The sequence below is a fragment of the Heliconius melpomene genome, chromosome 2 (genome assembly GCF_056956725.1).
Source record: "Heliconius melpomene rosina isolate 202511_hmr_F chromosome 2, ASM5695672v1, whole genome shotgun sequence".
In the NCBI taxonomy this organism is placed as follows: Eukaryota; Metazoa; Arthropoda; class Insecta; order Lepidoptera; family Nymphalidae; genus Heliconius; species Heliconius melpomene.
Window position 1 is genome coordinate 2,480,283 of NC_140390.1, and position 24,700 is coordinate 2,504,982.

Here is a 24,700-nt window from a genome sequence, read left to right on the forward strand (position 1 = left end):
TAACTTTATTTTCCATTCTGCCCATTGCCACTTCAACTTACAAATTTTGAGAGCTATGTCGGTAACCCGCGTTCGTCTACGGATTTCATCATTACGAATTTTGTCGCGTAGATAAATACCAAGCATATTGGCCATATTGTCAGGAGGGCCGACAACCGATGGGGAAGAAAGGTCCTCGAATGGCGACCTCGAATTGCCGAGACGTCAAAAGGAGCACAGGCCGCCCTCCAACCAGGTGGACCGACGACCTTAAAAAGACAGCGGGAATCCGCTGGATTCAAAGAGCGCAGGACCGGACGGAGTGGCGAGAATTAGGGGAGGCCTAATTCTCGCCACGCCAGGGATGGATGGATAGATTTTCCATTCTTCCTAATATTGACAAATTAAACTGTTCTCAGCTGACACGCCTAAAAGCAATAAAGTTTTATAAACCTAACAGCTTAACACATTTTAAATAGGAAAATGAAAATAAAGATGCAACACTTATTATTATTAAAATAAATTGAGAAGAATGGTGAATTGTCAATTTGATTTTCGGTTATTTTAATATTTAATTTTTTTATTGTTTTATACACAATGAAATAAAAATATATTTATTAGAAGTAGGTATATTAATATACGATAAATGATAAAATGGAAATATTCTCTAATATGCCATAAATAAAAAGAAAAGTTGGATTGTGTTTTTTCTTTATATTTAATATCTAACAATAACATAACATACGAAATAAATTACAATAATGTTTATGAGCCACGTTGATGCATGTAGTAGTCAATTACTGTGGAGAAGGCAGCAAAGCCAGCAGCCCCAAAAACACCAGCTTTTAAGCCACCTGAAAAATGTTATAATTATAATATCTGACAAATGACAATTCTGACATGTTGTAAGATATGTTGAGATTGAGACAGACCTGAGAGCACATTTGTGGGAGTGATTATAAAAGTGCAGTTCCAGAACTTATCAAAGTTACAGAATGAAAACTTTTAAAAATCAAGATTATTATTAAAAACAACATTAAAAATATACCAATTCCTATATTCATACACATATTTACATTGCATTCTTATAATTTTTACTTATGTCTGTGTTGTTAAGTTAATAATTAATTTTTCTTTTATATCATTAAGCACTGAGTCTGACAATTTTATTCTTTTTTACTGCTTGATCACATACATTCATTCTTGTACAGTGAAAGTTCCAACTTATTTTTCACTTTAAATAAAGTGAACACAAAAATTAAATATAAATTATTATTATCAAATATGTGACATTACTCAAGTACAAGAGGTGTAAGCTGGTTTCTACTAGAGGGGAATGTTTCCTTGTTTTGGTATCTACGTCTACATTATGCATTGTCTCCGATATTAGGTAATGATACAGGTTAAAATGTAGAAAAAAATGATCTTAAAAAATATTAATCCGACAACATATCTCAAGTTACATATAAACAAAAAAATACCAAACCTCTTAAACCAATTAAACCACCAGTGACACCTCCAGCATATGTCCCATTTTTCCAATCAGATTTACCTCTTGCAGTTTCTATACAACATTCAACACTGGAAAATACTGCTCCGAGTATAGCAAAATTTTTAGCATAACTTAACATGGAATTCTTCATTTCTCGTAAAATTTCTCTAGCAGTTTGATTTTGCTGAGCCATAGGATCTGTCATGTTTGGCATTAATGACGAGGTAAATAGACCAACAGCAGCTCCAAGACCATATCCTGTATATTTATTTAATAATACAATATAGTTACATACATTGTATTAAGTGTATGAGAAAAAGGATCTACATAATAATATACTGTTACAAAATTGTTAATAGTGTTTAAAAAATAAAGGATTTACATAAATAGTCTCTTAGGAATTAATAACTTAGAGATAACTGTCTAGTTCCAAACCTAGTTAAGAGTAAAGAGATACACAGAATAGCAGTTCTAAAGTTCTAAAGATTTTGTTTCCGTTGTGTGTGAATAATACTTTAAGAGTAATATATAAAGAATACTGACCGATTATACAACTGGTTAGGGCCTTAAATGGACAGCTTTCAATTGTGGATTCAATCATTTTTTCTTCGTTTGTCTTTATAATTACAGGTCCCAATACTCTTGGTATAATAATGTTTTCACGATATCTATATATATTTCCCACTAAATATTTAGCAAGAGAATCATAATCATTTTTTTCTGTAAACTTCACTAAGTCTGGATCAACGGGTGGTTTAGCGTATTCAGACATAATATGTTTTATAAGTGTATTAAAAATATAATATATTTATTATAAATAATTAATTAAATTAATAAATAGGTTATTACTTTAATTTAAATTTTAAATACTATAACCCCCAAAGTAAAGATAATAGTCAAGATTCCAGCTGATAATGACATTGACATTTGAGACATTTATTTTAACGTTCGGAATTTCATTTTATTTTTGCACATTTAAATAACTAATCGCTTGTATAGTAAATAATACTAAACCAAGTAATAGTAAAATATAAGTAGTAGTAATATTAAAATATCTCTCTCACTATAGTCGATATTTTTCAAAAAAAATTGGAAACTCATTTCCATATTTTTTAATTAATTTATTAATTAAGAAAACAATTTTGAACTTGGTAACTATCAAAATTTTGAAGACCAGAAGTCTACTACTAGAGACTACTACTACTAGAGACTGATAATATATGGAAGATTCCACGTCATATTTCTCTGTAAAAGTATTGAAATGGTAATGCCTATATTGACTAACCTTCATTTTTTTTAAGCAAGAATCCGGAAGGTTAATATAAATAAAGTAAAATTAAGTTTATGGATGTTCTCTAAGGACGAGTGTTCCATAATCTATTCTTGACCTCTTCTTATTTCTGCGTAATATTAAAGATAATTATTTAATAAAAATATAAATATTACAATAAATTCGAGGCAATAGTTTTGGAAGTTATGCTGAATATTGAACAGTTATCATTATGTATTAATAATGTTTAATAACAGGTGTACAATATATTATTTATGAAAAACAAATTAAAGTAGAATATTTATATTTGTCTGCATGTCTGTAAATCCTCAGTACTAATAACTTAGTAGAGTGCGGTCTCAGTTATTTCGTTTACTTTATTACGTACCGCAGCTATTTCTTTCAATAAATCTTATAATTATTTGTATAAGTTTTCTAAACGTTTGAAGATGTCAAAACCACGTGTATTTTGACATTACGATGTACCTATAAGTATGTAAATAAATATTGTAATTTGGAATATTTTTTACAAAATGTCAGATTCATCTGAAGAAGAAGATCTTTCGCGTTTTAAAGAGGCTATAGATTCTACATTTGTTAAATTAATAAATGAAACAAAAGACGGCATATCAGCGTTTAGCGATACAAATAGTACTTACCTATTGTAGTATATATAATATTTTATAATTTAAAATGTAATTTATAATTAAAATATACATTTTTTGTTTATATAGATAAACCTCGTTCTCAGAGAAACATAGAAGAATCTACTCATTACAATGACATAAAAGTATCTGAAGAATTACAAAAACGGATAGGCGCTAAAGTTTCAGCAATAATCAATAAAAGTATAGAATTTGTAAATGTTGAAGAAAACGGATTGAGGTAAATTTAAATCCACTCAGGGACTTCCAATTCTTAAATAAATATTATTTAAGCTTTTTGTTTATACTTATTTGAAAGTTCCTTCTTGCAAGTATAGTTATATATTCTGTCAACTTATGAAACCAACATTTTTTAGAAAAAGAAAAATAAAAGGTGGAGTGAAACTTTTCAAGGATTCTGAAAATTTTCTTTCATGTGAAGAGGTAAAGGATGTTAGTACAGAATTACATAATCTTGCTAGTAAGAAAACGAAAAGAAATAAAAAATGTAAAATTTATGATAATATTGAAGAACCAGATGAAATGGGTAAGGTTTATATTTTCATTGTGTTGTATATGGCAGGTTAGGTTAGTAATTTGTCTTAATGGAACTGTTCCCTTACACACAATTCAATATATTCTCCACTTACGCCCAATGTTAATAATCAATCCTAATCCATAAATTGCTACCATAGATTGAAATAGACAGAGATGGAAGATGGCATGCAGGTTAGTGATTGGATAGACATGTCGGACAATACAAGATTGACGTTAACTGGAGATAGGAGATACATTATTAACATTGGGCGATAGAGTATTAAGTTGTTAGTCTTTATTTGGAGGAACTCAACACTGCACTTTGTACCATTGCAATTTGTTCCCCAGAGTAGAAATAAAATCCAAAACCATTAGGTTTACAATCAGATGTAGATTTGCTGTGCCATGGCTTCCCCAATGAATTAGACAACATTTTTACATCAATTATGATCACCTCATTTAGTATTTAAATATCCTAGACTGTACCATGTAAAAAATTATGTATTTTTTTGTAGATAAAATAAATTCAGCTGCTGTAACCAGTTCCCAAGTATTATCAAAAGAGGAAACCAAACATTGGAAGTCTCGAAGAAAAGAAAAAATCTTTAAATACAAGTCAAATGGCAAAAGTAAAGTCCTTACTGCTGTTGAATAAATTTGTTAAAACATAATACTTAAAATATATTGTAAAGTCAAAAAATTAATGGTTTATAAAATTATTAAATGCCTTATAGTAAATTTTATTTATCATGTTGTTTAAGAATTATTGTCAATTAAATTGGTTAATCGGTTCTGCAAGCATACATAAAAATCAAACAAGAGCCATAACATTGAAATCTGTTTATAGTTTATTAAATAATCTTATTTGGAAATAACATCAGTTTCTTTCTACAACATACTTAGGTATTTCAAAGTATTTAGTATATTTCAAATGGGCAGCAGTAATCACGTAACATTAGACTCGTTTGCCACGCTATTTATGTCCTATTTACTGGTCCCCACATTTGTTATATTAATTATTTGAAGCTTGAAAATTAATATAACAATAACACACACCTAATTCTTTACAGTAGAACTACCTAAGCATTATCACAATAAAATATTTTAATTATTTAATATACTTAACCTAATGAATAAGTGTTTTTCTTACTAAAGTGGTTATGTAAATATTTTTTCAATTATACTAAAAGGAAACTATAGATGTTTGTATAGGTGTACCTACCTAATAGAATAAATGACTGTGACGTTAGTACTTAGTAGTCGTATGTTTGGATAATTGTATGACCGCGAACTGATTTTACTCAGGCAGAGGGAACCTTGTGTTAAGTAATAAATTATTTGGACTTTAAATAATTTTAATACCTCGGTTGCTCACGAGTTCATCTCAAGTAGATCCATATTTTCCAATTTTTATTACTTATACCCATACTCATTATACTTATCAAAACAGGTGGATAGTAAGAAACAAGTCGATTCTATAAACACTGAGTATACCAGCGCTTTTGATAAAGTGGACCATGAAATCTAACTAAAATAAATAAATCAGCTTCACGCTAAACCCGCACATGGGAGGGTAGGCAGAGGGAACCTCGTGTTAAGACACTTCGTTCCCGACTTTCAGACTCCGTTCTCTACTTCATCAAAGAGAAGAAATGAAAATAGAAATTTAAATAAATATTTCATTTCCTCGAGGGCGCATCGAACTAACAACCATTCTCACAACTGGCCTCGTATACTGCACTGTATGTATAATAAATTCATATTTCTTAAATTTTGTTGAAGATGAGACACACGTTCTTTGAAATGTAAATTTAGGCCTGGTTTACAATTTCTTTGTTTATTTAGCTGATAAATTATTGACGTAAATTATAATTATTATTATCAGTGGTAGATATGGAAAATTTTATTATAAACATCAAATACCAAATTTCAATATTAGAGTAGCAAGAACGTTTCTGGAAATCGATGATTACTTGTTCAAATTTCAAACTGCACTTGGAAGCGCCGGCGTTAGGTTACGCTATTTAACAAAGAATTTCTCGAATTCACAGCAGTGAATAGTGCCTTACAAAGATTCCCATACATATAGGTTCCTTTTGCGTACTTATGCGGGATGCAGCGTGAAGCGGAAAGGGAAAGATATATTTTATGTAATTACAGTCTCACCAGTTAAAATTACATTAAATAGAAAACACACACAGGACAATATACATTTACATTTTAAATGTATGTTAAAAAGGGGTCCAGCTAAGATACTACTTTCACCTATAAAAAAAAAGAAATTTTCTAAACAACCTTACTTAAAATATATTTATATAAATTATGAAATATATTATTTAGTACGTTTTATTTTTTCTTAAATATCTATTAGCTATAACCATAACCAGCGAGCCATGGTTATCAACAGTTGACAGTAAAAGAAATAGCCTCAATATTAATGTTAGGGATAACGCTACCGGTTTTAAACATAATTATTCTAGTATTCCATTGAAAAAAATGTTGCCGATAATTAAGTTATTATATTAATACGACTTACTTTAAAGTATTTGTAGGGTAAATAACTGCTTAAAATAAAGCATGCAACTTCTTATTTGGTATAAAAATATTAAATTTTGTCTTTCACTTTGTACAACGTAAAATAACATTTCAATGGTCGCCAGTATTCATATATTCAATTATAAAATATTTTTCTTATTATTATTTTTAGTTATGACGTTTCATAATATGTAAAGCATATAAAAATATGATATTTAGTTAAAACCAAGTAGTATATTTAAAGGCTTCTAGTTCTTCTCCTAGCGGTGCAAGAGCGCAAGAACAGGACTGGCCGCCGCACACAGCAGGCGTTGCCCACTTTCCGCCGAAATCTTAAGACATTGCGTGTTGAGTGGCAGAACTCATACTCATCACTCACTCTTGCCTCGATACCAGAGCAAAGAGACGAAAATATAAATTTAAGTAAATATTTCCTTTCCTCGAGTGGGGATCGAACACATAACCATCGCTTTACAGTCACACCCTTGTGCCCCTGCGCCACGAGAGCCTCAATTAGTGTAAAAAAATCTTAAATTTGTAATCAGTTATTTTTTTTATTACTCTAATTGTTTTTTTTTGTAAAAATATAGAATACAGACACACTTTTTTATTGCTATATCGTGTATGATATATATACATAGATGTTACGTTGTATGTAAATAATACTGCCGTCATAAGGAAAAAGGGCATAAATAATATTTTAGAAATATTGAGAAAATAGAACAAAAAAACGCCATTATACTAAGTTTATCTAGAATGAGCGAGTGTCAATATTTGCATTTATATAGCACGTATAAGATAATCTATATAATAAATAACTATTTTATTTTTTCAACTTGCTACTAGAAGGGTCCTAAGACCTGAATATTTTATATTAAGTTGAGATTGCTACCTCCGTGCAATCTCGAAACAAAGAAATCCTTTAGGTTCGTTCGTTTTTTTCTTTAGATGTAAAATAAAGTAACATCAAACATATTAGAAATAAAATAAAAGGCTACCAAATGCGTCTTTCTATGTAAAATTTTGAGCAAAGAAAATAAATATTACAGTAAAAATCCTAGAGACCTATCGTGGCGCAGACGCACAAGCGTAGGGCTGTAAACACGACAAGGTTGTGAATTTGATCCCAAACCAGGAAATGAAACATTTAATATTTTCATTTCTTTGCTCTGTGATAGAATCAAACTATGTTTCTCCAATTTTTTTATTTTAAAATCAAAAATATCTATGCAAATTTTAGTTTATGCAATCTCTGTTTATTTTGATCCTAAAAATACTCAAATATGCAAATGGGCTTTTTTCCTGATGCCAATAAATATATGTCTTTTTTTAAAAATGTTAGTTGTGCCCTTTTTCTTTATGATGGCAGAATAGACCCAGCCGTTCAAACAAATATACTAATATAAAATATATAAGACAAATTCTATTGATTGTAGTTATAGTTCTACAATTTCAGTAACAAACTTTAGTTAGTTTTATATCTACTGTGTATAAAAATTTATACTTATTTCGACTATAATGTATGAGTTGAGAGTAAAATTAGTTATTCTTCTATGGATTGGACGAGAAGTAATGGCTGGTAAGTCTTTATATTATATTTTAGTAACATTCTTTTATTAAAAAATGTATAAATAAATCGAAAAGGAGATAAAACGCGCGTCTAAAAAATCTTTGTTTTTTAATTTAACATAAAAATATTATTCTTTTTTATATCAGTTTTCTACCTAATTAGAGAAATTTCATTCATGAAAATTCCTCCATGATAACGATTTAAACTAATTACCTGTGGCTTCGCCATTGTGTATAACTCTGTCCTCAGCGCGCAGGTACGGTGAGTGAATCAGCAAATCAGCTTCACGCTGCATCCCGCACACAGGATAAGCAGAGGGAACCTAATGTTAAGACAATCTGTTCCCCACATTTCGCCAAATTCTGGAGGAATTGTGTGTTGAGTGGGGGGTGAACCCACAACCAGTCACGTTTACAGCCACAGGATTGCGCTCCTGCGCCACGACTGGCCTCATTATTAGTGAATATTCATTAATAATGGTTATTATAAATGGTTGCTTATTGTATTTTTGTTAAGATAGCTATAACTAAAGAATGTAAAATTCATATTAAATAATATATTATCAGATATACCTTGTGCGGAGCGCGTCGTTGGAATATCGAGGATATGTGTGTGCAATACTACTTATTGCGACACTTTCAGCAGAGAAGTGCCGGATGAAGGGCAGTTCATACAATATACTACCTCTAAGGTATTTATTTATGTTATTTTAGAGATTTTTTTTGTGTAATAGATACATATTCATCATCATCATCATCATTCTGTTGCTTTTGTGTGATCACCATTTTGCTATTTTGGGTACCACCAAATGTGCGAATTCTAAACTATAGCCTATATAAAATCAAAGGCACTTTAAATATAAAATACTAAAGTTGTATTAGTTTGGATAATAATTTAATTATTTAATTTTTAAGCTACAGTATTTATAATTTTAATTAAACGCTTTCATATATTTCTTAGACAGGAGCAAGATTTAAGAAAGATTATGGAGACATTGTCATTATAGAAGACAATGATTTTACAATTGGTAAGTGATTTGCTTTTTTTTGAAAACAAAAAATTGAACTTGGGTACCTTCCGAGCGCTCGGACCACTAAGCCATACATACACTCATTATTTTAATTTATGATACTAATTAGTCATTATTATTACAATTTACTATGTTTTCTAAATGTAAACGCACTAAATTTCAGTATTGTAAGAATTAAACCCTATATATCTTTTCTTAAAGTTTAGGGCCCCGTACCTCAAAAGGAAAAAACTGAAATCCTGACAGGATCACTTCGTTGTCTGTCTGTCAAGATTATTTACATATCTCGAGATGCATGGGGGTCTCAAACTATATCAAATAATCTACACAAATATCAAATATTAACTTAAGCAAATTATTTGACTTTGTACGTCACGTCATATTTTATAAATATATAGTGTTAATCGTATATTTAGAATTATAATAATTTTAATTTACAAATTTAAAATGATTATAAGTATTATTTAATAAGTTTTTTTTAAACAGATTCTTCATACAAATCGCTACTGTGGCTGGAACCCAGCAATGTATATCAAAAAATAGAAGGTTTCGGAGGAGCCGTCACCGATTCCGCAGGGATTAACTGGAAAAGTCTACCGCCAGTGATGCGTCAGAGCTTGACAGAGTAAATAATTAAATATTTATTATTTTTTTAGGCTTCCATATCTCAAAAGAAAAAATCCCGGATCTTTTAAGGATCCTATGGACTATTTTCCACAATGCAAGAGAACTATGACTATAATAAATTATTTTTGTTTAAGGTCATATTTTGGCAAGGACGGTATCGAGTTTAATATGATTCGAGTACCCAACGGCTCAACTGACTTCTCGACTCGCCAATGGGCTTACAATTCAGAACCTGTCAACGATACAAAATTCACCAACTTCACGTTGTCTTATGAAGATAAAGAATATAAGGTTTAATTTATTTTTTAATTATCACAAGTTTAAAAAGGACCACTTTATATAAAGTATTAACATCTAAGGCGATCGTGGCGCAGGAAGACAAGTGTCTGACTCTAAACACGACAGGTTGCGGGTTCAATTTCCGCTCGCGGAAAAAAAATATATAAACTTTTGATTTCTTTACTCTGATGTCGAGGCAATGCGTGGAGTTCAGTTGATCCGAACTCCGCCCTATCCGGAAAATGGGGAACAGAGTGTCTTACATTAGGTTCCCTTTGTTATATACTCGCTATCTCGCACACATCAGTGTGCGGGATTCAGCGTGAAACTTAAAGAAGAGAAAGAAGAATGGAATTTTCCCAATGACACAAAGTAGAGTTTGCGTGATTTAAGCTTGTTGAGACGTGTTGTGTGAGTGTTACTAAACGTAGAGTCAGCGATCGATACAAATAATATCATATCTTATCTTTTACATTGTTTACTTTTTTATTGTTTTTTTTCTTTATGAAAATAGAACAACATAAGTAGAGCTAAATATTGTTTTATTTAACTTGCAGATACCTTTCATACACGAAATTTTAGATACAGCTGTAGAGGAAGTAAAGGTGATAACGTCAACGTGGTCTCCACCATCGTGGATGTTACACTTGAATGGTCCATCTGGTATCAATAGCGTAAATGAGGAATTTTATCAAGCGTTTGCTGATTATCATTGCAAGTATGTGTGTTTTAGATGAATTGAATGATTTTTTTTAGAATAGAATAGAATAGAAAAAACTTTATTGCACACAAATATAACATATAACAGAAAAAGAAACAATATATTTTTATAAAATGTATGCAAAGGCGCCCTTATTGCTTCAAGCAATCTCTTCCAGGTAACCCTTGTAAAATAAAGGACTAAAAATAAAGAAATGGGAATAACGTTATAGTGCAAAATAAAATACAGTAATAAAATAATAATAAATATACACACATACATATATATATATATATATATATATATATATATATATATATATATATATACATATCTACATAATAATAATATAATATCTACATATAATCCTATAAATATAATACATAATTCTACATTATATATATATATAAACGACTAAAGATAAACTACAGTTATATTTTGAAAAAATACTCTTTTAAACGATTTTTCTTAATTAGTAAAAAGGAGGAGGGAACCTAGCGTTTGATGTGTGCGCCAGTGCATGTTGAGTGGCGGAACTTATTTGACTTTACCATTTTATCACTACGTTCGAATTTACTTTCTAGATTTGCAGAGCTGTACAAGAATAATGGTGTCAACATTTGGGCAATGTCACCAGTCAACGAACCTCTGATTCCCATAACGGCTGGTGTGAAAAATGAATCTACGGGTTGGAACAGCCTAAACCTTGTAAGTTCATATTTACTAATTTGATTTATTTAATTTTTACTTACAGATTCTTTATTTTTGATTATCTGTTGAATAGCAATACCTAAATATTTTTTTTACACCACCAAACCATATCCTGGTTTGGTGGTGTAGGACTAGGACCAATTATATAAACTTAAATTTTAAATAATAGTTACTAAGTGTTTTGCGATTGATAAACTGGTATAATATATTGATCTATATTTTTTAAAGATTTCTTACCTCAAAAGAAAAAATTAAACCTTTATGAGATCTCTGTGGTATCACGCTAAAATTAAAATTAAATATCCATCCATGATCCTCGGGTACAGAGACAAACATATCTTTTAAATCGAGGCAATTAAAAGAATTAAAAGATTATTTTGCTGCATGGGACTTTTTAAGACCCAACAATTATTAAATTCTTAAAATCAGAAAAGTGTCAGGTAATATCACAGAAAAATACTCAATCCTGTTAATACCTTACAATTTTCCCTTTTTAAAAATATTTAGAAAAGCGCCCAGGAATTTACCTTCCCGTTGATCTGTTATCATGAAATTGCCACCTACGATGAGCAAGTCCAAATAGCGCTCGATCGATAACTTTGATACAATCTCTGAGAAATAATAATCTTTGCTTATTACGTAAAGTATTAACAGTATATTTTATTTTTAGGCAAAATTTTGGACTAATAACTTTGGACCTACAATGAGAAATTGTTCAGTACAAGGAATTAAGATTCTAGGCGTTGAAGACATGCGTTTTACAATTCCTTTATGGTTTAATGAGGTAAAAATATAGAAAGTATGTTTAGATATCTTTAATAATTTTTAAACAGAACTAAGTAGTAGATAATTAAATAATAAATATTTGTTTCCTCTTATAGACTAAGCAGGTAAAACTATTAAAATCCAAGAATTACATAAAAAGCATGTATAAATTTTTCAGTTGGTAAAATATGAAAAAAATATAGTGGACTATATAGACGGTATCGCAGTTCACTTCTACACTGACACCGCAACGTCACCGGCGGTCATGAAGAGGTCTTTGAAAGATTATCCAGAAAAGTTTATCATTGCCACTGAAGCATGTGCTAGTAAGTGTTCATTTTCTTTTCACAGCGTCACGATTTTCTCCGAATATAGAGGGTATACCCTACTATAGCCTATTAAGAGCATAGTTTCCACTTCCCGCTAAATTTTCAAAATGTGAAGTCGCGGGACTTAATTCAGCACTTGTTTTCCAGAGTGAAGAAATGATCATAATTTTCGACACGATATGGGTACCATCAAGTTAAAAGAGCGTCTACCTTCACCTTATAAGCCTGCAACGTACCTATAGTTCCTCTCTCGTCGTAGCGTCCTCTGGTGTTATACGGTGATAAAAAGAAAATAAGGAGGCCAGTCGTGGCGCAGACGCACAAAGTGTGACTATAAATCCTACTGGTTGTGGGTTCGATCCCCACTCGAGGAAGTGAAATATTTATTTACATTTACATTTCAATTTCTTCGCTCTGGTGCCGCAAATCGCGGCGTTGAGTTCTGCCACTTAACTCGCAATGCCACCAGAAGTCGGCAGAAAGTGGGGAACGGAGTGTCTTAACACTATGTTCCCTCTGCCTACTCTGCTGTGTGCGGGATACAGCACGAAGCTGATTTGATTTTATGAATATAATCACTCTTCCTAATGGTGATCAAATCTAAAACCTTATGTATGGCCCCTTCTAGAAGAAATTAATAGTTGAATTTATCGTATTTAAAGAAATCGATGACAAAGGAATTGAGGACTTAGGATCCTGGGATAAGGCAAAGCAATATGCCAACGATATTTTCGAGGTAAACACTTTATATAATTATAATAAACTTATTTTTATTTTCTTATATTTATTTACTAGCGGACGCGCGCAGCTTCGCTTGCGTATTTAAGGGTGAATTCTAGAAAACCATGAAACATATGTTCAATTAAATATTTTTAAGAGTAAATATCAAATTTTATAAAAATCGGTGGCGATTTAAGATTTTTCCCATACAAACTTTCAACCCCTATTTCGTCCCTTTAGGGTTAAAATTTTTGAAAATCCCTTCTAGTGGATGTCCAGATTACGAAAGTAAACATCTGTCCAAATTTCATGTTTCTACGCACAGCGGTTACGGCTGTGCGCACGTCTTACCTCAGTCAGTGAGGACAAGTCCTTTTATATATATAGATAATAAACTTATTTTTATTTTATTATGTTTATTTATTAAATAATTTACATGCGAATTTTACAGGACTTAAATTACGACTTAGTAGGATGGGTGGACTGGAATTTATGTTTGAATGAAAAAGGAGGTCCAAATTGGATGAAAAATTTTGTGGACTCACCTGTTATAGTGAACGCAGAAAAGAAAGAATTCTATAAGCAAGCCATGTTTTATGTCTTGGGACATTTCTCTAAGTTCCTCCCAAGAGGCTCGCAAAGGATAAAAGCTACGAAATTCACGCCTGGAGACGGCAGTGATATCGATTTGTAAGACATTTTTGTTTTAATAGTATTAGCATGGTATATATACGTAAATAGCTTTAAATTTTTATATCATGAAAGCTGTTAAACAAATAAGATAAAGTCTTCTCATTGCATTCTTCACTATATAGCTGTTTCTAATTTTTCTTAGTATTTCTTTCTGTTGAACATCAGAAGAAAATACGAAGGAATTTGAGTACTGACATAATTTTAGATTGTGAAACTTGAATCTAAAATTATGTCTGTACTCTCAAAAACCTTGTTGTTAATAAACATGGACGATTGTTTTTATTCTTATTATAAGTTAGATGTTATATATTTGGTTAATTCAGTGCATTTTATTTTGAATATAACTTCATATATTTCTTATTTCCAGTCAAGATATTGAAGCTATGGGGCAGGAGTTTTTCGACCATGTCGCCTTCCTGACTCCACGTGGTACAATTGTCGTAGTCGTACATAATGAGTAAGGAACCTATACATATTTTTTAACTTCACGCTGTATTACCCAAATAGGAAAGCAGAATAGGAAAAGGGAACCTAGGAACCTTGTGTAAAGATACTCCGTTTCCATTAATACACTTTCGTTCTCCACATTCCGCGGAATTTTTCACGCATTGTATGCTGAGTGGCGGAGCTCAACGGTGAGCCATGAAAATATTTCATGCCACACTTAAATATTTCATTCCACTCCGTGGGAATCGAAACTAAAACATTTTAAACGCGACGGTTATCGTCGCGTTTAAAATATTGTTTGTTTTATTTTTTCCTTTGTTATAAATCTGTTTTTTCTTCGCCAGGGGTCCCTCACAGAAAATTGCGGTCCAGCTGGAAAACCAACTGATAACCGCCGAATTGGAAGCTGATTCTATCTCAACTTTGGAGTTCCTTTACAGAGAATAAATTTAAAAATGCATGTTTTTAATATAAATTATGAGATTCTACATTTTGTTATTATAATTTAGTAAATAAATAATTATTTCAAATAAAATTTACGTTCTTAATCAGATTGTCTCTTTTTATTTAAATAAATATTTATTTAGTTAAAGAAGCCAATTATTCAGATTTAAAGTAACTGTAAAAACTTAACAACTATTACTCTATTTTGGAATCTTTAAAGGACAAAAATGTGTGAAATTAAGATGCCACATGGCTATTGATATACAGGGTGGAATTGTCAGCACCACTTTAAATGAAACCACAGTTTTAACTACTCTATAAAAGCCTAATATAATTCAGAAAAAAAAATCCCCAAAAAGGAAAAAAATATTTTTTCAAACAAAGTAAATAATTTAATTATCGTTTTAAAATAAAACGCCATTTGTAAAGTATAACATAAACACGCACACACTTACCTGTCTAAGCGGCAACGTCGTACACTTATGTGTGCGTCACACGATGGTCCATACAGGTATGGATAAAAAAAAATCCTACGTTCAAACTGTTGAGGAGGAACCTTGATTATTTTTTTAAATTCTAGGTTTGAAATATTTTACCCTATATGCAGTTTCAGTAAAACCGTTTAAAAAGGAGTGCTGCCTCTTCCACCCTGTATATACCTACATTGGATCGATCCCCATTCGTTGGGTGGAAATTTTTTCGTTGTCCCACTTTCTTTATAGTTCAGTTCTATAAATATGGAGTTTCGAACGTGCCAGTTGAGTCCCACTCTTTTTGCCTCGCAAATGAAAAATACATAATGTGACAACAATAATGCTTATCAACTGTTGATTGTAGGCATAGGTAGTATATTAGAAAATACCTGTGTAACTTTTATATAGTAAAAAACGAGGCCAGTCCTGGCGCAGGGGCACTGGGTTTGATTCCTAGTCGAAGAAATGAAATATTTATTTAAATTTATATTTTAATTTCTTCGCTCTAGCGTCACTCAACACTCAATGCCTCCAGAATTCGGCGGAAAGTAGAGAACGGAGTGTCTTAACAATAATAGGTTCCGTCTGCTGTGAGCAGTATACAGCGTGAAGCTGATAATCATGCTTCAGAAAATGTCACGTAAAACGTCCAATGAATATTAGGCGGAACTGGTTCTTTTTTACACAGTTACTGTCACTACGTGACTGACATTATATTATAATGTAAATGAAAATTTTATGTTATACATTATACAATTTTGTTATGTCGGTTATTATGTTATCCTATTAATTAATTATTATTTTACGAGCAGTTTAATTAAAATCACATCTGTATATTCCTATTACTATTCCAAACACATCGCTTTACATGTACGGTGTACTTACCTATTTGTCAGGTCAGTCTTGGGAACTTTGGATGTACCTAGCGACAGTTTTTAAAATGAATCCACCGTGCACCTCACAGCTTTACGCTGTAATTGACAGAATATATCGAATATTATAATTTTTATTACCAATTTTATTTTTAAATAACAAAATTTAGTTATCCAACATGTGAGTAACAGTAGAAAACGAGAGCAGGAGTAAGTAATATATTCATATTTTTATTTTATTTTTGCTAGGTTACAATTAAAAGATTATAAATATATATATATATTGTTAGAGTACTCGTGTAAAAGTGGGTAGATTTAGATGAAAAAAGGCTATAAAAGCAGTGGAATTGTGTCAAACGGCGATACTTGCTTGTTGGCGGAAGCCCTGAATTGTTATTGAGTGATACATGTCACTTATTGCAATTACGTGGAACCTCTATACGAGTACGTTGGAAATATATAGACTGTATGTGTTTTTATCGTGTTTTTTTTTTAAAAAACGCTAACCGTCTCCGATTTCTTACAATATTATATTAATTTATCACTAATTCTTCGAGTGCTGCCCATTCCAAAGTTATTAAACTTTTTACATACCATAGCCATTACTCTATTTTTAATTTTACTAAGGGCTTCATTATAAACGCGCCCATTAAATGTCTGTTCGCGTGTGTCTGCTGCAATCTTCATAAAATATCTTCCGCCATGTAATCCTTATATTTATCCCATATATGTTGAGAATTGTATAGTCCGCAAGAAGAAACTGAGAAAGTATCGCAAAAAGGTATTTTATTATAGCTGGCGATAACGTTGCATAGTTTCTTCTATGGTGTCGTCCACTCAAGCAGCTCCGCGCAGAACTTCACGTCGCACATTTAATTTGAAGACAGTCTTTCCACTTCTTTCTTGACGTAGTCCAGGTGTAATAGCGGGGGACTTCCGCATACAGCAACTTTTTCGCAAACTTATCCATTTGAAAAAGTTGAAAGAAGGCAGTTAGTGTTTTCGCAATGAAACTCTTTCTTGGAATACGCGTCAGTTGGACGTTGTTCGTTCCAGGGGAAGTCAAGGAGCCGACATGCTGCCTCATTGGTGTTTACATAACTTCAAAAGTTTGGACTAAAACGGTATTTAACTGTAATATTTATAAATATATATTTTTTAATGTTAGTTGTACCTTTTTTCTTTATAACTGCACAATAGACGCAGCCGTTCAAACAATTAACGAGTATATAAAATACATAAGACTATTCTATGGATTGTAGTTACAGTTCTACAATTTGAATAACAGACTCGAGCTAGATTTACATCTTATGTGTATAAATTATTATTTTTGACTATAATGTGCGTTTTTAGGGTAAAACTAATAATTCTGCTATGGATTGGGCGAGAAATTATGGCTGGTAAGTCTTTGTGTATATTTAAATAAAATTCTTTTATTAAATAAAAATTAAATAATTCCAAAAAGATATAAAACGCTCGTATAAAATATTAATAAACATTGTGCACTTGAATAAACTTTATGATACGTAGAAGACGTTAAATACATTTTGTTTCTTTTTTCATATTTTTACCTATTTAATATTTTTACATGATGTAATTTTTTAAAAATCTTTGTTTTTAATTTTACATAAAAGTATTATTTTTCATTATTAAACAGTTTTCCACTTTATTAGGAAAAAACCTTCTAAAGATCTTTTGTATGATATTCAAAATTCAAATTCAAATTAATAATTAACATATTTTTCATTGAATGCAATAATTTGATTTCCATATAGTAAAAATATTATTCTCAATACAATTACGCAATAATCGTTAATGTGAATTGTTTGTTTTGATTTTTTTGTTTTAAAATTTCCATTTCTATTAGCATCAATATTTTTTCAGTGGCTCTTTCTATGAGAACCTACTGTTAAGACACTCCGTTCTCCACTTTCTGCGGAATTTCCAGAATTCTGCTTTGCGTGATGATTGGTGAAACTCGAATACGAGCTGTTCTTTGTTACCACATCGAGAATATGAGAATGTTACATATATTTGGTTTCCTTGGATGGGGATCAAACTCATAACCTCTTGTGTTTACAGTCACACGCTTATGTCCTGTCCTCATTATTAAAAGTTGTTTATTATTAATGGTTTTGTGTATTTTTCATAAGAATATAAAATTAATATTAAAAAATATATAATCAGCTAAACCTTGTGCGGAGCGCGTCGTTGGAACATCAAGAATATGTGTGTGCAATACTACTTATTGTGACACTTTCAGCAGAGAAGTACCGAAGAAAGGGCGGTTCATACAATATACTACCTCTAAGGTATTTATTTTACTTTGAAAAATAAAATCCAGCATACAGCAAGGTAGACAAAGGGTGTTAAGTAAGTTCCCTACATACCGCTGAATTCTGGAGGCATTGCGTGCGAAACTTAACTCTGCTCTTTGCCTCAACATCAGAACAGAATTCGGGCGAATTATGCTTATGTTTATTATTTATATTAATTAATTTGGTAAAGAAATTATTTAGAGTTTATTTCTAAGCTAAAATACTATAAATTTAAATAAATACTTTCATGTATTTTATAGGCAGGATCAAGATTTAACAAAGTTTATGGCGACATTGCGTTTACAGAAGACTGTAAATTTTCAATTGGTAAGTGATTTACTTTTTTAGAAAGCATATAAAAATTTCAACGTAGATTTGAACGTAGCAACAAATAGAAATTATTTATGTATTTCATAGAAAAAAAATTAGTATAAACGCAAATTTAAGTTTGTCATCTTCATAAGTTGTGTATACAATTCACCTTGAACAAACTTGAAATAGGTATGGAACCTCCGGTGGAGAAGTCTAAATAAATAAAGATTTTTTTTTACATCACATTTTATAATGTTTTGAAGTGTTAATCGCATATTTAGAATTATAATAATTTTAATTTAGAAACTTAAAGAGAGAGAATGAGAATGAAGAAGAACGTGCTCAGCTGGTTCAGCTGGTTTAGGCATATCGAACGAATGAGTGATGAAAGAATGGCAAAAAAGATTTATGATGGAAAAGTATGTGGTAAGAGAGGTAGGGGGAGACCTCGGACGACCTTCGAAAACAGAGTATCAAAGATATTGGAGGAAGGTCACGTAATGCTTGAGGGCCCCCCGGAGCTTAGCTTTAGTTGCTCCATTCTCTTTACCTACTCCAAGGTGTGAATTAAGTAAATCTAAGTTAAAATTATTATAATATATATTTTTATTAACAGATTCTTCATACAAATCGCTACTGTGGCTGGAACCCAGGAAGGTATATCAAACAATTGTAGGTTTCGGTGGAGCCGTCACTGATTCCGCAGGGTTTAACTGGAAAAGTCTACCGTCAGTGATGCAAAAGACCTTGATAAAGTAAATATGTATTATTTTTTAGGCTCCCATATCTCAAAAGAAAAAATGGATCCCTTATAGCATCACTTTGTTGTCCGTCCGTCTGTCTGTCAATATTTCAAGAAAATTTAGCTCAAAATCGTGTGAAGTTATCAAGCTAAAACTATAAATACATATCAAATATCCTATCGTATTATAGGCGACTCGCCTCGCTTATATTTTTATATATTTATGAAATTGTTTGTATGTAAAAACACTCAAATTGCACCCTACTCTCTAACCTGAAACGTATTTTAATATTAATAATTAATATAGCGCCTACTACGAACATTTTGTAGTCGGTCGATTTATATCTGCCATGTTTTCTCACCAGGGCAAGAATGAAGTTCCTTAGTGATCGAACCCACAACTAACTTATAATATAATTATATTCATTATACAGGGTGGAAGAGGCAGCGCTCCTTTTACCGAAACTGCATATAGGTTAAAATATTTTAAACCCAGAACTAAATAATATTAATCAAGGTACCTCAACAGTTCTGACGTAAGATTATTTTTTTCATTTCACGATTTTTATCCATACCTGTATTTCGTGTGACGCACACATACGTGTGTGACGTTGCCACTTTGACAGATAAGTGTGCGCTTACGTTATACTTATCAAATGGCGTTTTATTTTAAAACGATAATTTTATTATTTAAGTATTTTGTTTGAAAAAATAACTTTTTCATTTTTGGGAATTAATGTTTTTCTGAATTATATTAGGTTTTTATAGAGTAGTTAAAACTGTGGTTTCATTTAAAGTGGTGCTGACAATTCCACTCTGTATATATATATATATTAGTAGAGTAGAGAGTAAATGAATGACGCAAAGATCCTATGAACTCTTTTACGAAATGCAAGAGAACCATGAATATAACACATTTTTTTTGAAGGTCATATTTTGGGAAGGACGGAATTGAGTTTAATATGATTCGAGTACCCAACGGCTCGACTGACTTCTCAAGTCGCCGATGGACTTACAATTCAGAACCTGTCAACGACACAAACTTCACCAATTTCACCTTGTCTTATGAAGATATTAAATATAAGGTAATATTTTTGGCCTGACTCGTATTTGACCCGTTTTTTTACTGTTTACTACCTGTAGAAGAGTCGGTTGTAAAAAGCAGTACGAGCCTCTTTATGCCACGTTGCTTCTACACTATATATATGAACATGAACACTCACATAAATGCAAAGTCTAGCTTGATCTCGTGGTCTGTAAGTCATTTTTACATTTCTCTGTGGAAATAAAATATTACATAAGAAGAGCTGAATATTGTTTTATTTAACTTGCAGATTCCTTTCATACACAAAATTTTAGATACAGCTGTAGAGGAAGTAAAGGTAATAACGTCAACGTGGTCTCCACCGTCATGGATGTTACATGTGAACGGTCCATCCGGTATCAACAGCGTAACAGAGGAATTTCATCAAGCGTATGCCGATTATCATTGCAAGTATGTATGGGTTGGATGAATTTAATGAATTTCTTAATTAGTAAAAGGAGGGGACCTGGGAACCTAGCGTTTGCTGTGTGTGCCATTTTGTATTGAGTGGCGGAACTTAATGCCACCCTTTGCCTTGTTTTGGGTATTTTTAAAATATTTATCTAATTAGTATTTGATTTTACCTTTTTATTATTACGGTAGAATTTTCTTTTTAGATTTGCAGAGCTGTACAAGAAACATGGTGTCAACATTTGGGCAATGTCACCAGTCAACGAACCTCTGATTGCCATAATGGCTGATGTAAGAAGTGAATCTACAGGTTGGAAAGGCCCACATCTTGTGAGTTCATATTTACCAGATTGATTTACTTACAGATTTTTAAATTTTAAGTGTCTGTTGAATAATATATTGCTCGACATTTTTTCCGTTCCCTTAAGGTTCCCTACCTCAAAATAAAAAAGCGAAACTCTTTTTTGCCCGTTCGTCTGCCTGACTTTTTGTAAAGACTCCTCCATCCAATCAAATCTCCATCCATCTCGAGTACAGAGACAAACAAATTTCTAAGTCAGTCAATTAAAAGATTCTCTTGCCGCATTTTGTACAAAATACCAATTCAAAAACTTATAGGGAACTTCCCGAGAATCAAAAATTATGAAATTCAAAAAATCCCAAAGTGCAAGGTAATATCACAGAAAAATCCTTACTCACATAAGTTTGTATCAACAACACCTGTAGTACCTGTTCCATACAAATGACTTCCTCGTTTATCTGTCACCTGAAATTGCCACCTACGCAAGGCCAATTAGAGCTTAATAGATAACTTTTATACAATCTCTAAGAAATTATAATCATTGCTTATTACGTAATGTATTAACAGTCTATTTTATTTTTTAGGCAAAATTTTGGACTAATAACTTTGGACCTACAATGAGAAATTGTTCAGTACAAGGAATAAAGATTCTAGGCGTTGAAGACATGCGATTTACAATTCCGTTTTGGTTTAATGAGGTAAGAATATATTTTAAGCAATTTTTAACAAAAGTAAATAGTAGGGAGAGCTGCCATGACATGAACACTTTAGGTGTAGAGGCTCTAGTAAATGCGTCAGTTAATATTTTGAACATGTTGAAGTTAATTGGGATCTTCCATTATTTTACTATTGAAATAAAATACAATAATTGTTAATTCTTGATTGTTAGCTATTTATTTTCAAAATTACAAAAAAAGGATATTAAAATTTTTCAGCTAATAAATTTTGAAAAAAATATAGTGGACTATATAGACGGTATCGCAGTTCACTTCTACACTGACACTGCAACATCACCGGCGGTCATGAAAAGGTCTTTGAAGGATTATCCAGAAAAGTTTGTCATTAGCACTGAAGCATGTGCCTGTAAGTGTAAATTTTCTTTCTGTAGCTTCAAATTTTTCCCCGAATATAGAACGGTTTATAGAGAGGTAGTGTTTTTTTTCTATAAAAATAATATAAATAAATTTGAATATAATCACTCTCAATTTAAAACCATTGCACTTACGCCCCTTATTTTTTCTAAGAAATGTATAGTTAATTTTTTTAATTTGCCCTTTTTTTAAAGTTTTCGATCGCAAGGGGGAAGGTGTGGATTTAGGGTCCTGGAATCATGCAAAGTTATATGCCGAAGATATATTCGAGGTACATACTTTATATACTATGATAAACTTATTTTTTACTAATTTTTAATTTTTTTAATAATTTACATGTGAATTTTACAGAACTTAAATTACGACGTAGTAGGATGGGTGGACTGGAATTTATGTTTGAACGAAGAAGGAGGTCCAAATTGGGTGAATAACTTTGTCGACTCTCCTGTTATAGTGAACGCGGAAAAGAAAGAATTCTATAAGCAACCCATGTTTTATATCTTGGGACATTTCTCTAAGTTCCTCCCAAGAGGCTCGCAAAGAATAAAAGCTAAGAAATTCACGCCTGGAGACAGCAATGATATCGATTAGTAAGAAATATTTTTGTTTTAAATAGTATTAGCATGCATACGTACCTAAACAGTTATAATTTTTATACCATGAAAGCTGTTTCTCTGTTTTTCACTTACTTTATACATAGCTATTTCTAAGGGTTTTACATCAGAAGAAAATACTGAGGAACGCCTGTATTTTAAATGTTATTTTAAGCGAAATTTGAATCTAAAGTTTTTTGTTGTCGATACACTGGGAAGATTGTTTTCTTTTTTTATTCTTAATCAGATGTTATATCTGTTATACAGGATGGAAGCGACTGTGCTCCTTTTATGGTAACAACATATAGGGTAAAAAATGTCAAACCCTTATCTAAAAAAGATAAATTTCACCGTCAGTACATACCGACTCGTTTTCGTGAATGAGGCGATGTACTCACTTTAATAGGTCTGGGTGCATCGTTCTTTACAAATGACGTTTTATTTTACAACTATAATTTTGAAAAAGTCACTTTTTAATTTTTGGCAAAATCTCTTTCGTTCATATTGTATTAGGTATTAGGTTTTCACTCTATATATTCGGTTTATTCTGTGTATTTTGATTTTATTTTAAATATAATTTTGTACATTTTTATTTCCAGTCAAGATATTGAAGCTATGGGGCAGGAGTTTTTCGACCATGTCGCTTTCCTAACTCCACGTGGTACAGTTGTCGTAGTCGTACATAATGAGTAAGGAACCTTTACTTATTATTTTTTACCTTCGTTATAGCAACATCGCTATATTCTGGTATGTGGGTAGGAGAAAGGAACCCGGGGAACATAGTCAAAAACTCCTTTTCCATTAAAACACTTTCGTTCCCCAGATAATGTCGAGTTCTTGAGGCATTGCCAGCTGAGTGGCTGTAGTCAACGCTGCGCCTTGGATATGAAAATATTAAATATTTCATTCCGCTCTATAGGAATCAAACCCAAAACCCTTGCGTTTACAGTCGCACTCTTTTCTCTGTGCCACCTAGGCCTTAAATCAGGCCTAGGTGGCCTAGGCCTAGGGGTGGTAATTTTGTTATAAATGTATTTTTTTCTTTGCTAGGGGTCCCTCACAGAAAATAGCGGTGCAACTGGATAACCAGCTGATAACCGCCGAGTTGGAAGCTGATTCTATCTCAACATTGGAGTTTCTTCAAAGTCAATAAATATTAGAGAGATATATATCTATCTGTGTTTATTTTAATAAAGAAAACAAAATATATGTATAATATTTTTCTTAACCAATAAATCCTTGCAAAATTATGGCTTATTTTAATATTTGGTTAGTTGATCTCCAAACTATGTTTTGCCATTATCCTATATTATTTAATTCGAGTAACCCACCCCTCTCTACAAAGATTTTTTCATGACATTAATTAAATAGTGCTATAAAAAAATAAAGGTACAACCCCTAGTAAGGTTCTCCATTTCTTTATCTATCATTAAAAATATGCCCTTAAATGTGAAGCATGTTTTAATCAAAATTTAGAATGTTTACTGGCTATAGAATGTTTTTTCGAAATTGACAGCGCATACACTGTACGTTGTTAGTTTGATATCTAAAGATAGCAACGTAGTGGGGCTTTAGATAACCAAGACAAAAAACTAAATTAATGACTAATAGCAATAAAATATCAATTTTTAACCGACTTCTCTAAAAAAGGAGGTTATCAATTCGACTGTATTTTTTTTAAATTTTTTTTTTATGTTTGTTACCTCATAATTTTTGACTGGATGGACCGAT

At 31.6% G+C, this 24,700-nt stretch overlaps 4 protein-coding genes across 4 annotated transcripts; 3 read left to right on the forward strand and 1 right to left on the reverse strand.

The window, feature by feature from the left end:
• Positions 1 to 673: 673 nt before the first annotated feature.
• Positions 674 to 2,385, reverse strand: LOC146540317 (mitochondrial import inner membrane translocase subunit Tim22). The gene is made up of 3 exons (XM_085198064.1): positions 2,015 to 2,385; positions 1,466 to 1,729; positions 674 to 833 (listed from the first exon to the last, which is right to left on the reverse strand). Exons 1-3 carry the CDS (start codon positions 2,241 to 2,243, stop codon positions 745 to 747), a joined length of 582 nt encoding a protein of 193 aa, XP_085054190.1. The 5' UTR covers positions 2,244 to 2,385; the 3' UTR covers positions 674 to 744.
• An 822-nt stretch (positions 2,386 to 3,207) lies between these two features.
• On the forward strand, positions 3,208 to 4,797 carry LOC146540318 (uncharacterized). The gene is made up of 4 exons (XM_085198076.1): positions 3,208 to 3,392; positions 3,476 to 3,626; positions 3,763 to 3,932; positions 4,438 to 4,797. The coding sequence occupies exons 1-4, from the start codon at positions 3,275 to 3,277 to the stop codon at positions 4,575 to 4,577; spliced, it is 579 nt and encodes a 192-aa protein (XP_085054202.1). The 5' UTR covers positions 3,208 to 3,274; the 3' UTR covers positions 4,578 to 4,797.
• Positions 4,798 to 7,636: 2,839 nt separating this feature from the next.
• LOC146540319 (lysosomal acid glucosylceramidase-like) lies at positions 7,637 to 14,875 on the forward strand. The gene is made up of 13 exons (XM_085198052.1): positions 7,637 to 8,036; positions 8,594 to 8,718; positions 8,988 to 9,054; positions 9,544 to 9,682; positions 9,819 to 9,975; positions 10,521 to 10,681; positions 11,248 to 11,371; positions 12,045 to 12,158; positions 12,318 to 12,465; positions 13,131 to 13,204; positions 13,640 to 13,878; positions 14,249 to 14,338; positions 14,673 to 14,875. Exons 1-13 carry the CDS (start codon positions 7,976 to 7,978, stop codon positions 14,773 to 14,775), a joined length of 1,602 nt encoding a protein of 533 aa, XP_085054178.1. The 5' UTR covers positions 7,637 to 7,975; the 3' UTR covers positions 14,776 to 14,875.
• Positions 14,876 to 17,510: 2,635 nt separating this feature from the next.
• On the forward strand, positions 17,511 to 24,685 carry LOC146540320 (lysosomal acid glucosylceramidase-like). The gene is made up of 13 exons (XM_085204960.1): positions 17,511 to 17,517; positions 18,305 to 18,429; positions 18,696 to 18,762; positions 19,364 to 19,502; positions 20,418 to 20,586; positions 20,824 to 20,984; positions 21,191 to 21,314; positions 21,870 to 21,983; positions 22,227 to 22,368; positions 22,571 to 22,647; positions 22,728 to 22,966; positions 23,569 to 23,658; positions 24,020 to 24,685. Exons 1-13 carry the CDS (start codon positions 17,511 to 17,513, stop codon positions 24,120 to 24,122), a joined length of 1,557 nt encoding a protein of 518 aa, XP_085061086.1. The 3' UTR covers positions 24,123 to 24,685.
• The last annotated feature ends 15 nt before the right edge of the window (positions 24,686 to 24,700 follow it).

Bases quoted from the DNA above. Each gene is read 5' to 3' on its own strand.
- LOC146540317 (XM_085198064.1), bottom strand. From the start codon at position 2,243: ATGTCTGAATACGCTAAACCACCCGTTGATCCAGACTTAGTGAAGTTT. The intron at 1,730-2,014 runs GTCAGTATTCTT...ATAAATATACAG, and splicing joins CCTAACCAGTTGTATAATCG to GATATGGTCTTGGAGCTGCT. The intron at 834-1,465 runs GTTTGGTATTTT...AACATTTTTCAG, and splicing joins TGGTTTAATTGGTTTAAGAG to GTGGCTTAAAAGCTGGTGTT.
- LOC146540318 (XM_085198076.1), top strand. From the start codon at position 3,275: ATGTCAGATTCATCTGAAGAAGAAGATCTTTCGCGTTTTAAAGAGGCT. The intron at 3,393-3,475 runs GTACTTACCTAT...TTGTTTATATAG, and splicing joins AGCGTTTAGCGATACAAATA to ATAAACCTCGTTCTCAGAGA. The intron at 3,627-3,762 runs GTAAATTTAAAT...AACATTTTTTAG, and splicing joins GTTGAAGAAAACGGATTGAG to AAAAAGAAAAATAAAAGGTG.
- LOC146540319 (XM_085198052.1), top strand. From the start codon at position 7,976: ATGTATGAGTTGAGAGTAAAATTAGTTATTCTTCTATGGATTGGACGA. The intron at 8,037-8,593 runs GTAAGTCTTTAT...ATATATTATCAG, and splicing joins TGGACGAGAAGTAATGGCTG to ATATACCTTGTGCGGAGCGC. The intron at 13,879-14,248 runs GTAAGACATTTT...TCTTATTTCCAG, and splicing joins GACGGCAGTGATATCGATTT to TCAAGATATTGAAGCTATGG.
- LOC146540320 (XM_085204960.1), top strand. The intron at 18,763-19,363 runs GTAAGTGATTTA...TTTTATTAACAG, and splicing joins AGACTGTAAATTTTCAATTG to ATTCTTCATACAAATCGCTA. The intron at 20,985-21,190 runs GTATGTATGGGT...TTTTCTTTTTAG, and splicing joins TATGCCGATTATCATTGCAA to ATTTGCAGAGCTGTACAAGA.